At 51.7% G+C, this 13,804-nt stretch overlaps 1 protein-coding gene across 1 annotated transcript in view; it reads right to left on the bottom strand.

Moving 5' to 3' along the window:
• Positions 1-13,804, bottom strand: part of TOP2A (DNA topoisomerase II alpha) — a 32,957-nt gene continuing 19,153 nt past the window's right edge. The window contains exons 24-35 of the mRNA XM_038754538.1: positions 13,231-13,426; positions 12,812-12,903; positions 12,330-12,494; positions 12,150-12,233; positions 11,320-11,511; positions 9,165-9,252; positions 8,862-9,014; positions 7,792-7,939; positions 5,392-5,450; positions 3,499-3,666; positions 1,156-1,370; positions 1-1,023 (exon numbers count right to left, since the gene is read on the bottom strand). Coding sequence (XP_038610466.1) covers positions 892-1,023; positions 1,156-1,370; positions 3,499-3,666; positions 5,392-5,450; positions 7,792-7,939; positions 8,862-9,014; positions 9,165-9,252; positions 11,320-11,511; positions 12,150-12,233; positions 12,330-12,494; positions 12,812-12,903; positions 13,231-13,426 — 1,692 coding nt within the window. The 3' untranslated portion in view covers positions 1-891. The remainder of the gene's footprint in view (positions 1,024-1,155; positions 1,371-3,498; positions 3,667-5,391; positions 5,451-7,791; positions 7,940-8,861; positions 9,015-9,164; positions 9,253-11,319; positions 11,512-12,149; positions 12,234-12,329; positions 12,495-12,811; positions 12,904-13,230; positions 13,427-13,804) is intronic.

The raw sequence follows: 13,804 nt of genomic DNA on the forward strand, positions 1-13,804 counted from the left end.
ACTTCTTTATTCTTGTAAAAAAAAACCAAAACAGAATTCTTTTTTTTTTTTCCTAATGAACGGACAACCGGGAAACACAGCAAATATTTACAGACATTCACAGGACGCCACGACTACACGGACACTTTGTACACGGTGAGCCGGGGGATTTGAACGCCAAACCGGGGGATACGGTTTGGCTCGAGATGCCAGCTGCCTGAGAAGCTCCTACTCCGCCCGGGCACCCGGGTTGCCCTTCGGCGGCGGGACGGGGACGAGCCAAGGCTCCGTGGAAACGGGAATGGCACGGGGGCACGACAAGGGACGGGAGGTTTGGAAGGCCCGACGGCCGGGATTTGGAAAGCCTAAAAGGTGCTGCCCATTAGCTGAAACTGGACTTGCTTAAAAGTTAAGTAGTTTAAGGTCTTAAAACCGAACCTCGCACGCAGAGGGCTCCCGGGGTCCGTGCTTTTGGAGCTTAAAACTTAAGTAGTTTAAGGTCTTAAGTGCTTAAAACCAAACCTCGTACGCCGGGGGCTCCCGGGGCCCGCGCTTTTGGAACCCATCCCTTGCCGGGGTGGGGAGGGAGGGGAGCAAGTCAACCACGGGAAGGGGTAAAAATCCCATTCAAGTGCAATGGAACCGAGACTCAAAGTGTCGCTCGGCCAGTTCATTAGAGATCGCCGGCCCCTCTGGATGGAAAGGGTCGATTCCTTTGCGGGGGCAAGGCAGAGCGCTCAATCGGTACTTCCCGGCGGCTAAACTGAACCCTATTCTTAACCTGATAAAATACATCTAGAATAAAACCTATGCTGCAATCGGGGGACGGGGGGGAATTAAGAACTCTTGGGAGAACCATTTTAATTCAAAACCAGTCTCGGGCTCCGAGACTTTTAAAAACAAGCCCGCTACCTAAAATATGTCGTCGTCGGACTCCTCGAGGTACTGGATAGGCTTCTTGGCGCGGCCGGGCCGGGCCCGGGGGGCAACGGGGGCAGTTTCGATCCGGAAATCGTCGTCGTCGTCGTCGTCCACTTTGGCTTTCTGGAAGAGAAGGGTAAAGGAGGGGTTGGTGCTTTTCGGGGTCTGCCCGTCCGTGGGGTGCCACGCCGCCGTCCCCGGTTAGACCACCCGTTCGACTTTCAGCACCGCCCACCTCCCGGTGGCCGAACCCACCTTGGTGGCCACAGATTTGAAAACTTTCTTTCCGAAGTCCGAGTCGTCTGAGTCTTCGGGGACGGGCTTCCTCTTGCGCTGCTGCTTCTCTTTGGCGGGGGCGGCCTTCTTGGGGCCCGCGGCCGCCCCGCTGTCCGAGCCCGCCTTCTTGGCCGCGGCGGCCTTGGTGGTCCTCGGGGCCGCTGCCTTCTTCGTCCCGGCGGGGGCAACCGCGCCTGCAATAACAGCCCCCGGGTTATTCATTCATGCAGTCGTATTTATTGAGCGCTTACTGTGTGCAGAGCACTCTACTAAGCGCTTGGGAAGTCCAAGTCGGCAACATAGAGAGACGGTCCCCTACCCAACAGCGGGCTCACAGTCTCGAAGGGGGAGACGGAGAACAAAACATATTAACAAAATAAAATAAATAGAATAAATAGGTACAAATAAAATAGAGTAATAAATCCGTACAAACATATATACACGTATACAGGTACAAATAAAATAGAGTAATAACTATGTACAAAAGTATATACAGGTGCTGTGGGGAGGGGAAGGAGGTAAGGTGGGGGGGATGGGGAGGGGGAGAGGAACACTTCTCTGTGCCTCAGTTACCTCCTCTGCAAAATGGGGATGAAGACTGCGAGCCCCCCGTGGGACAACCTGATCACCCGGGGACCTCCCCGGAGCTTAGAACAGTGTCGGGTAGGGACCGTCTCTATATGTTGCCGACTTGTACTTCCCAAGCGCTTAGTACAGTGCTCTGCACACAGTAAGCGCTCAATAAATACGATTGATTGGTTGCTTTGCATATCGTAAGCGCTTAAATGCCATCATTATTCTTATTAGGGCCCTCGCCGGACCTCCCGATGGCCCCAGGGGAAATAGATGTGGACGAGCGGGCCGGGCCGGAGCTCCGGGTCTGAACGGTCGGAGAAGGATGAGTGACACCGGACGGGAAGGGAGAAGGGGTGGTGACAGGTCACGGGTTCAAATCCCAGCTCCGCCACTTAGCTGTGTGACTTTGGACAAGTCACTTGACTTCTCTGGGCCTCAGCTGCCTCATCTGTGGAATGGATATTAGGACGGTGAGCCCCACGTGGGGCAACCTGATCACCTTGTAACCTCCCCAGCGCTTATAACAGTGCTTGGCACATAGTAACTGTTAATACTTGCCATTCTTATTCTTATAAATACCATTGATTAAATGACTGATTTGGGGCAATTACTGCTCTGAAAAAAGGAAAGTCCCCATGCTTAGATACCTAGCATATGCATATCCAGAAAACTGGGTTACCAAATTTTCGGTTGTGATAAACATTTAGAGGGGTGTGCTATTTATATTTAAGTCACTATGTATATATGTTTGTACATATTCATTACTCTATTTATTTTACTTGTACATATCCTCCCCCTTCACATCCCCCCCGCCTTACCTCCTTCCCCTCCCCACAGCACCTGTATATATGCATATATGTTTGTACGTATTTATTACTCTATTTTATTTGTACATATTTAGTCTATTTTATTTTGTTAACATGTTTTGTTTTGTTCTCTGTCTCCCCCTTCTAGACTGTGAGCCCGCTGTTGGGTAGGGACCGTTTCTATATGTTGCCAGCTTGGACTTCCCAAGCGCTTAGTTCAGTGCTCTGCACACAGTAAGCGCTCAATAAATACGATCGAATGAATATTTATTTTATTTTGTTAATACGTTTTGTTTTGTTGTCTGTCTCCCCCTTCTCGACCGTGAGCCCGCTGTTGGGTAGGGACCGTCTCTATATGTTGCCAACTGTACTTTCCAAGCGCTTAGTCCAGTGCTCTGCACACAGTAAGTGCTCAATAAATACGATTGAATGAATGAATGAAAGTTTATTTTGTTAATATGTTTTGTTTTGTTGCCAGTCTCCCCCTTCTAGACTGCGAGCCCGCTGTTGGGTAGGGACCGTCTCTATATGTTGCCGACTTGGACTTCCCAAGCGCTTAGTCCAGTGCTCTGCACACAGTAAGCGCTCAATAAATACGATCGAATGAATATTTATTTTATTTTGTTAATATGTTTTGGTTTGTTGTCCGTCTCCCCCTTCTCGACCGCGAGCCTGCTGTTGCGTAGGGACCGTCTCTCTATGTTGCCGACTTGGACATCCCAAGCGCTCAGTCCAGCGCTCTGCACACAGTAAGCGCTCAATAAATCCGATTGAATGACTGACTGAGAGCAGGGCGGCCCACACGCCTTCAGCGGCTTTCCGGGCCCAGGCCCCCCGGCCCGCTCTCCCGATGTTTCCGGCTGGCTCCATCCCCCGGAGCCGGAAATCCCCAGGGAATCTCGGCCCCAAGGTTTGCCTCGTGACCGATACTTGCCCTTACCCTTGGCTCCGGCGGCGGCAGCGGTGGTTTTCTTCCCCCGGGCAGGGGCCGGCTTCTTAGGCGGCGGGCTCGGGATCACGGGGCCGGGAGACGGGTCGCGGGTGGGAGGGTCCCGAGCCGCTGAGACCGGGCCTTCTTCATCAGAGGTGTCGGAGTTCTGGATTTCGACTTCAGGAGACAGAACACATCTCTAAGAATGTCCTCCCACCCCGGGGAGGTGCCCCCAAACCCTTCCAGTTGATGAACTGCATGCCCGCCTAAATCATCATCATCATCAATCGTATTTATTGAGCGCTTACTGTGTGCAGAGCACTGTACTAAGCGCTTGGGAAGTACAAACTGGCAACATATAGAGACCCAACAGTGGGCTCACAGTCTAAAAGGGGGAGACAAAACCTCGTCAGGTGTGACAGCCCAGTCATTCTTACGACACGGCGGCATCTGTGACTGCTTAACTTGTATCTACTCCTGTGCTTGGGACAATGCGGTCACCTAGAAAACGCTTCATGCAACAATAATGATAGCTACTAACAATGATAGTAATTATTATTCTTAGGGGGGCATCTGTGACTGCTTAACTTGTATCTACTCCTGTGCTTGGGACAATGTGGTCACCTAGAAAACGCTTCATACAACAAGAATGATAGCTACTAACAATGATAGTAATTATTCTTCTTAGGGGGGCATCTGTGAATGCTTAACTTGCATCTACTCCTGTGCTTGGGACCATGAGGTCACCTAGAAAACGCTTCATACACCAATAATGATAGCTACTAACAATGATAATAATTATTATTCTTAGGGGGGCATCTGTTACTGCTTAACTTGTATCTACTCCCGTGCTTGGGACAGTGTGGTCACCTAGAAAACCTTCATACAACAATAATGATAGCTACTAACAATGATAGTAATTAATATTCTTAGGGGGGCATCTGTTACTGCTTAACTTGTATCTACTGAGCTTGGGACAATGTGGTCACCTAGAAAATGCTTCATACAACAATAATGATAGCTACTAACAATGACAGTAATTAATATTCTTAGGGGGGCATCTGTGACTGCTTAACTTGTATCTACTCCTGCGCTTGGGACAATGTGGTTACCTAGAAAACGCTTCATACAACAATAATGATAGCTACCAACAATGATAGTAATTATTATTCTTAGGGGGGCATCTGTGACTGCTTAACTTGTATCTACTCCCGTGCTTGGGACAATGTGGTCACCTAGAAAACGCTTCATACAACAATAATGATAGCTACTAACAATGATAGCAATTATTATTCTTGGGGGGCATCTGTTACTGCTTAACTTGTATCTACTCCCGTGCTTGGGACAATGTGGTCACCTAGAAAACGCTTCATGCAACAATAATGATAGCTACTAACAATGATAGTAATTAATATTCTTAGGGGGGCATCTGTTACTACTTAACTTGTATCTACTCCTGTGCTTGGGACAATGTGGTCACCTAGAAAACGCTTCATACAACAAGAATGATAGCTACTAACAATGATAGTAATTATTATTCTTAGGGGGGCATCTGTGATTGCTTAACTTGTATCTACTCCTGTGCTTGGGACAATGTGGTCACCTAGAAAACGCTTCATACAACAGTAATGATAGCTACTAACAATGGTAGTAATTATTATTCTTAGGGGGAGCCCAAATCCCTTGCCAGCGTGGGTACTTGGGTAGATCAGTGTCCAGTGCTCTGCACACAGGAAGCGCTCAATAAATACGATTGAACGAATGAAATAATAGGAGACAATTCCAGGAGGTGCTGGAAGACAGCTTTTGTTTCGTTTACCCTGTTGACGCTGGCACCCAAGGACCCCCCGACACAGAAATGCAGGCGTGTGCACCCGCGCCACCCCCAAAAAATACACGTACTTGATTTGGCAGTTTGTTGGCGCTCGTGGTCCTCATCAGCCACCTTCTCTTGGTGTCCCCTGGAATACAAAGACCCATAGGAGCTCCTAGCCCAGCTGATGATTGCGCACTGACATCGCTTTCCCCCCCAGACATCCCTGCAAGTCGAACGCTTGGTACGGTGCTCTGCACTCAGTAAGCGCTCAATAAATACGATCGAATGAATGAACGAGAGGGTCAGGGCTGCCCCTCCCCATTTCCCAGATGGAGAAACCGAGGCCCGGGGGAAGGAAGCGTCTTGGGCCAGGTGACAGGGCGGGGTTTGATGGCGGGGGTGGTCCGAGAGGGTCCCTGAGGCTACCGGGAACAGCTTTGGCCGCCAACACGCTTGGCTTGCGGTGCTATCGGAGTTTCCGGGCTGCCCGGGGGCTCGGCCCACATCATCAATCGTATTTATTGAGCGCTTACTATGTGCAGAGCACTGTACTAAGCGCTTAGTACATGGAGATGAGCAGGGGCACTACCTTTTGTTGAGCACCCACTTGGTGTAACGCAGTGCCTGGCACATAGTAAGCGTTTAACCATTACCATTATCATGCAGGGGTGGAGTTAATATTTTTTATGGTATTTACCAAGCGCTTACTATGCACCGGGCGCTGTACTAAGCACTGGGGTAGATACAGAGTAATCAGGTTGGACACAGTCCATGCCCCACATGGGGCTCATTCATTCATTCAATCGTATTTATTGAGCGCTTACTGTGTGCAGAGCTCTGGACTAAGCGCTTGGGAAGTCCAAGTTGGCAACATCTAGAGACGGTCCCTACCCAACAATCAATCAATCGTATTTATTGAGCGCTTACTGTGTGCAGAGCGCTGTACTAAGCGCTTGGGAAGTCCAAGTTGGCAACATATAGAGACGGTCCCTACCCAACAATCAATCAATCGTATTTATTGAGCGCTTATTGTGTGCAGAGCACTGGACTAAGTGCTTGGGAAGTCCAAGTTGGCAACATATAGAAACGGTCCCTACCCAACAATCAATCATTCAATCGTATTTATTGAGCGCTTACTGTGTGCAGAGCACTGTACTAAGTACTTGGGAAGTCCAAGTTGGCAACATCTAGAGACGGTCCCTACCCAACAGCGGGCTCACAGTCTAGAAGGGGGAGACAGACAACAAAACATATTAACAAAGTAAAATAAACAGAATATGTACAAATAAAATAGATACGTACAAACACATATACAGGTGCTGTAGGGAGGGGAAGGAGGTAAGGCGGGGGGGATGGGGAGGAGGGGGCTCAAAGCCGTAATTCCCGTTTCACAGATGAGGTAACAAGGCCCAGAGAAGTGAAGCGACCTGCCCAAGGTCGCACAGCCGACGAGTGGCGGAGCCAGGATGAGAACCCGGGTGCTTCTGACTCCCGGGCCTGTGCTCTAACCGCTAAGCTACGCTGCTCCTCATTCTAATTCTGTTGTATTTTCCCAATCAATCAATCAATTGTATTTATTGAGCGCTTACTATGTGCAGAGCACTGTACTAGGCGCTTGGGAAGTACAAATTGGCATCACATAGAGACAGTCCCTACCCAACAGTGGGCTCACAGTCTAAAAGGGGGAGACAGAGAACAGAACCAAACATACCAACAAAATAAAATAAGTAGGATAGAAATGTACAAGTAAAATAAACAAATAAATAAATAAATAGAGTAATAAATATGTGCAACCATATATACATATATACAGGTGCTGTGGGGAAGGGAAGGAGGTAAGACGGGGGGATGGAGAGGGGGACGAGGGGGAGAGGAAAGAAGGGGCTCAGTCTGGGAAGGCCTCCTGGAGGAGGTGAGCTCTCAGCAGGGCCTTGAAGGGAGGAAGAGAGCGAGCTTGGCGGAGGGGCAGAGGGATTGGGGGCATTCCAGGCCCGGGGGGTGACGTGGGCCGGGGGTCGATGGCGGGACAGGCGAGAGCGAGGTACAGTGAGGAGATTAGTGGTGGAGGAGCGGAGGGTGCGGGCTGGGCAGTAGAAGGAGAGAAGGGAGGTGAGGTAGGAGGGGGTGAGGTGATGGACAGCCTTGAAGCCCAGGGTGAGGAGTTTCTGCCTGATGCGCAGATTGATCGGTAGCCATTGGAGGTTTTTGAGGAGGGGAGTAATATGTCCAGAGCGTTTCTGGACAAAGATAATCCGGGCAGCAGCATGAAGTATGGATTGAAGTGGAGAGAGACACGAGGATGGGAGATCAGAGAGAAGGCTCTCCCAAGTGCTTGGTGAGTAGTGAGCGCTCAGTAAATGCCATTGGTTGTGAATGATGGATTGGAGGGGAGGCTAAGCCGGCTTTCGGGGGGCCCCCGCTGGGCCTGAGCTCCCCTCCGGGGGCCCGGCCCACCCCCTTAGCCCCACTGGAACCATTCCACTCACCCTGGGTCAGCCTTCGTCCTCGAAATGGCCACTCTTGAGGAGGTGACTTTGGAGGGGATGAAGTCCTCTTCCTCGGCTGTGGAGTCTTTTCCGCCGGAATCCGAGCTGTCCGAGTCCGAACTCAGATCAACTGTGTATTTGGATTTGGCTGAAGGGACACAAAGGGCTATTTAGCTCGAGCGATCTGGCCCCGTCCGCCTCTGGTAAGTCGGAAACGCCGCCCCTCATGGCTCGAGTTCCTCAAGGACCCCAGGGTGGGTTTCCCAAATGAAGCAGTGTGGCCTAGAGGATAGAGAGTCAGGAGGACCCAGGTTCTAATCCTGCCTCCGCCACTTGTCTGCTGGGTGACCTTGGGCAAGTCACTCCACTTCTCTGTGCCTCATCTTTAAAAATGAGGGTTAAGACCGTGAACCCCATGGTCTGTGTGTCCTACCGGATTATTATATATCTATCTCAGCGCTTAGTACAGCGACTGGCACAAAGTAAGCACTTAAATACCATTTTTTTTTAAAAAAAAAAACCTTTTCCCCAAGCGTCTCAGAGCAACTGGACGCCCTCTCAGTCCGTGGCTATTTGACCTTTATTTCGTCTTGGTGTTTTATTCCAACTTTTTTTGTGTGTCTGGACGCCCTCTCAGTCCGTGGCTATTTGTCCACGTCCTTTATGTCGTCTTGGTGTTTTATTCCAACTTTTTTTGTGTGTCTGTCCAGTCCCCTCTGTCCCTTTATATTCTCTGATTGTGAGCCCCATGGGGGCCAGGGACCATGTCTAATTCCCACTGTGTATTCTTTTCCTATGCTCTGCACAATGACAGCGTTTACTACGTGTCAAGCATTGTACTACGCAGACAATCAGGTCGGACACTCAACCATTCATTTGATCGTATATATTGATCGCTTACTGTGTGCAAAGCACTGTACTCAGCTCTTGGGAGAGTACAAGATAACAAGAAACTGTCATTCTGGAGGGACGGCTTACAGTCTACGGTCCCCGTCTCACAGGAGGCTCGGCCTAAGCAGGAGAGAAGAACTTAATACTGTCATCGTTACTCGCCGCCGTCATCCTCTCACCTGCGGCTCTGCGCGGCTTGGCTTCCCTTGGCGCCACGTCGACGTCACTGTCGTCACAGCTCAGGTCGGACTCCGAGTCTGACCAAGGGTTCCTCTTCTTCTCCTTTTTGACTGGTTTTAACGGCAGCGTGCTCTGCTTCTTTGCTTTGGGGCCTGGCGGGAGAGGTTCCTTCCCACATCACACCCCCCCATTCGGCAGCTGCAGCCCCCCAACCCGCGGCCCCAGGTACTTCTCCGCTCGCCATCGCCCGGGACCCCCCACCATTTAGGCCTGGTACGGTTTCCCTGGGACGTCCCCGGTACCTGTGTCCGATTTCAATTTCTTCTCCAATCTCTGCTTGAGGCTCATGGGCTCCTTGTCTTCCGGGGAGCTGCCGGCGCTGGTCTCGGACTGGGGAAACACAGAGTTCGACTCATCCCCCTTCCAGCCGGTGACCGGCCTGGTGTGGGGATGGAGATGGATTCAGTTCTCAGTTCTCGAGTGGGGTTGCGGGCATAACTTGGCGAAAGAGACCTGGGGAGAGTCCGGTCCTTTCAGTAGCCAGCTCGGTGCTTCGTAGCGGCTTCCGTTTTTTCCCCTTTGCGCTCCAAAGGAGGAGGATGGACCCCTCTTTTGTAGCAGCATCCCCAGGGACTTACAGATTATTCTCGCCTCTTTTTGTGTTTGCCAAGCATTTCTAGCTGAGCTGAAATGGCGTCTTTAATTTTTTTCTCACCTCCAGATCAGCAGGATGCTTCCTCAGAGAAAGTGTCTGTTTTGATCACTACTGTTGTTGTTTTTCCCTGCTGTTTTTATTATTAACAGCAGCAGTAATATTTTGAAAAAAGTATTTGATCAACCAATCAGTCGTACTTATTGAGCGCTTACTGTGTGCAGAGCACTGGACTAAGCGCTTGGGAAGTACAAGTTGGCAACATCTAGAGACAGTCCCTACCCAACGGTGGGCTCACAGTCTAAAAGGGGGAGGCAGAGAACAAAACCAAACATCCTAACAAAATAAAATAAATAGAATAGATATGTACAAGTAAAATAAATAGAGTACTAAATATGTACAAACATATATACATTTGAGCATTTAGTATGTGCCAAGCTCTATATTAAGTGCTGGGGTAGGGAAGCAGCGTGGCTCAGTGGAAAGAGCAGGGGTTTTGGAGTCAGAGGTCATGGGTTCAAATCCCGGCTTCGCCACTTGTCAGCTGTGTGACTTTGGGCGAGTCACTTCTCTTTGCCTCAGTTCCCTCATCTGTGAAATGGGTATTAAGACTGCGAGCCCCCGCCCTGTGGGACAACCTGATCACCTTGTAACCTCCCCAGGGCTTAGAACAGTGCTCTGCACATAGTAAGCGCTTAATAAATGCCATCATTATTATTAGTATTATTAATAACCACAACGGTGGTCTCCACTGAGTGCTTGCAATGTGCCGCACTGGGACAACCTGATCACCTTGTAACCTCCCCGGCGCTTAGAACGGTGCTCTGCACATAGTAAGCGCTTAATAAATGCCATCATTATTATTAGTATTATTAATAACCACAACGGTGGTCTCCACCGAGTGCTTGCAATGTGCCAAGTGCCGCGCCGGGAGCTGGGAGAATCACGGGAATCCGATGACGTGGCTGTGGGGGTGGGAGGAGGCCCAGCTCACGGGGGAATTTCTGGTGCTGCAAAGTTGTGATTTGAAGCGAGCCTAGGTGGTGAGGCGAGGGCCCGGGACGTAACCATTCTCCGTCCAGACCGCCAGACTACGAGAAGCAGCGTGGCCTAGGGGAAAGGGCCCGGGTCTGAGAGCCAGAGGATGTGGGTTCTAATCATGGCTCTGCAATACGTCTGCTGTGTGATCTCGGGCAAGTCGCTTCACTTCTCTGTGCTTCAGTTACCACAGTTATTATTATTACTATCACCGCACCACCCCTGACAACTAAGCGTTCCTCTGTGCCTTGATTTCGGCTATACTCACTCAGTTCTGCCAGGCCCGATACACACAACATGCTGTTTGGGAGTTAGGGGACATTTCTGTGACCATGTGAGCAATCGCTGGAAGGGGCGAGGGCTCCAGCGCGAGTTTTCCTGAACGTGGGGTTTGGTGAGAAGGCGACCCTCGCCTTTGAGGAGGACGGGGGGGTGTTTTCGGAGGAAGTAACCAGTGGGAAAGCTAGACAGAGAGCATTCGCGACGCAGGTGTTAGCAGCCACCACAAAGGCTTTCAATCCGTGAGGGCGAAACGTTCAGCATTTAAAAGATAAAAATAATAACAAATGACCAATGGGATTGAGAACCTACTGAGTCCGAGGCACCGAACAACCACTACCACTCCCACCATCACTACTACTAGTTACGCGGGTCAATCTCCGGCTCCCCAGAAAACGCAAGAAATTCACCAGCTGAGTTTCAAGCGGAAGGCACTGCTTGAAAGTGACCGACGACAACGACGACAAAAAAACTTCAAAGGGGGTTACCTTAACCTTCTTTTTGATTTTCTTTTCTGCCTCCGCTTTCATCTCAACGGTCACTCGAGGAATAACTCTCCTGCCATGGGGAGACGGCAGGATTTCCGCCAGCTGGGTCTTCTTCACCTTCAGCTTCCCTCCCTTGGTGGCCTTGCCCGCGAGCCCGGCTTGCTCATCCTGCTTCTCTCTGGTCTCGACCGCCTGGGAGCGGGGCGGGGGAAATCAATCAATCGATCAATCGATCGCATTATTTGAGCGCTTACAATGTGCAGAGCACTGTATTAAGCGCTGGGGAGAGTACAACAGAATTACCAGACACATTCCCTGCCCTTAATGGGCGCACACATTCGGGCTCAGGGGGCGGGCAGAGATACGTCAATGGCACCAACATGCCCCTCTGGCCTAGCCACTTTGTCCCATTCTGCTTTTTGGGATTCCAGGAGCATCATCATCAATCGTATTTATTGAGCGCTTACTATGTGCAGAGCACTGCACTAAGCGCTTAGGAGCACCCCAATTAGCTCTCCACCCAGTTCGATGGTGGGGCCGGCCTCCCGGCTCAAGAAAGCAGCCCCTTTCAGAAGCCCAGTGAAAAGCGATGTCACCTGCAACTGGGCCGCCCGCCAATCCTTCGGGGAAGCAAGGTGCCATCACGTTTCCCCACCTCCAAACTACCCCCTTGCCCAGTTCCCAAGTGCGCTGGGGAAGGGATCCCCCTGTGCCCGCCCTCAAGGCTCCCGTTCCATCACCCGACCTCCCGGATCCGGACCCCACGGCCACGGTCTCCTCCAAAATCCAAACTTCCCACCAGAAAGCGGCTCTAAGGAACATCTACCCACCTCCAGTTCTTCGATGAAAGCCGCCAGGTCTTCCTTCCACAGGTCCGCGGGGCTCTTCCTCTTGAGGGTCTCCAGTTCTTGGGTCTAAACGCCAAGTGGACAGCGGTCTGAGCCGAACCCCGGCCGCCTGCCAGTGGCGTGGGAACGGGAAGGTCAACCCCGGGGAAGCCAACACCTTACCTTGTTATCTCTTTGCCGACACAGCTCGTCTTTCTTCTCCTTGGTCAGGTACCAGAGCGGCATCTCGAGCAGGTAGTTGAAGTCTGGCCCGGCGGCTGAAGTGGGTTCGCTCTTCTCAGCCTCCTTCTCAGTCTCGCTGTCTTCGTTCTCCTCCTCACTTGAACCCTAGGCGACGTTTTCAATGCACTCAGTCCCGCCAGGGCCAGGAGGATCGTCGCTTCGCCCCCAAGCACTTAGCCCAGTGCTTTGCACGTAGGAAGCGCTCGATAAACGCCACTGACTGAAGGACCGATTTTAGGGAATGTCCTTCCGGGAATGTCTTTGTCCGGGGAGGGTGCACCGAGGCCGGTGTTCTACACTCTGCATTTCCCTTAATGTGGATATGCTGGGTGGGTTGGGGGGCAACCCGACTTGTGTTTGATGGGACCCGGGGGTCCTCCCGCCCCCACCACGGATGGGCCCAGGGACCCGTGAGATGCTACCTTCTGCTGCGCTTCCTTCCAGGCCTTGACGGGATCGGAGTCGTAGCCCCGCTGGATCAGGACCTTTATTAACTCCTTCTTCGGTTTGTTTTCTGGAAGCAGGAAGGACCCGAGTGAGTTTCCCCCCACCGCCCCGGGATGCTTGAAACGACACCTGCCCTTCGGACCACTGCTCTCCCGGGGGACGACGAGCACCGAGAGGGCTCTGAGGCCCGGGCTCGAAGACTATCCGCGGTCCAAACTGGTGGATGTTGGCCGCTAGACAAACTCAGTTTGGTTCTGACCACCCACGCCAGCAACGCTTTTGGCTTCCAGGGCAGTCCCGGCCCCTCCCTAAAGAACGAGCGGAACCCGACTTGAATGCTATTCCCCAGACGGGATCGCTCCGGACCTTGGCGGCAGAGGTCCCGGGAACGTACCGATGACGATTTTGCCCTCGATCTTCTCCAGGATGAAGCGAGCCTGGTTATTCAGCCTGGCGGACTCGGCCCCCAGCATCCCGACGAGCCACTCTTTCCTTAGCCCGTAGTATTTAAGCCGCAGCTCGAAAAAGTCTCTCAGGATGTCCAGGGCCGTGTCGTATTTCTTCAGGCACCCGACGTGGTCGAAAAGCACCTGGAGGCGGAACGGGGTGAGATTCGAGTTAGGTCTGGAGAAAGGACTTTAGCACAATTTCCGCGCAACTGTTGTCGGCAGCTCATGAAATCGGGAGCCACAGAATTCGGCTCACGTCACTGTGACCGGTCCCAGGGGGTTTGCCACAGTGGCTTCTCTAGTGGCCTGCCCGGGGAGAGTCTGAACCAAAGTTCTCCCTCCTAATTCAAGCCGCCTTTCCCCTCCTCGAGCCGGGATCAGGAACGGCGGGGGGAATGTGCCACCGGCACCCCACTTCAAGCAGCAGCTCCTGTTTCTGGGGTCACTCGGGCTTCTGTGGTGCGGCCTGATGGAGATCGCGTGGGTCCGGGGGTCAGAAGGCGCTGGATTCTACCCCTG

The sequence above is a fragment of the Tachyglossus aculeatus genome, chromosome 11 (genome assembly GCF_015852505.1).
Source record: "Tachyglossus aculeatus isolate mTacAcu1 chromosome 11, mTacAcu1.pri, whole genome shotgun sequence".
Classification (NCBI taxonomy): Eukaryota; Metazoa; Chordata; class Mammalia; order Monotremata; family Tachyglossidae; genus Tachyglossus; species Tachyglossus aculeatus.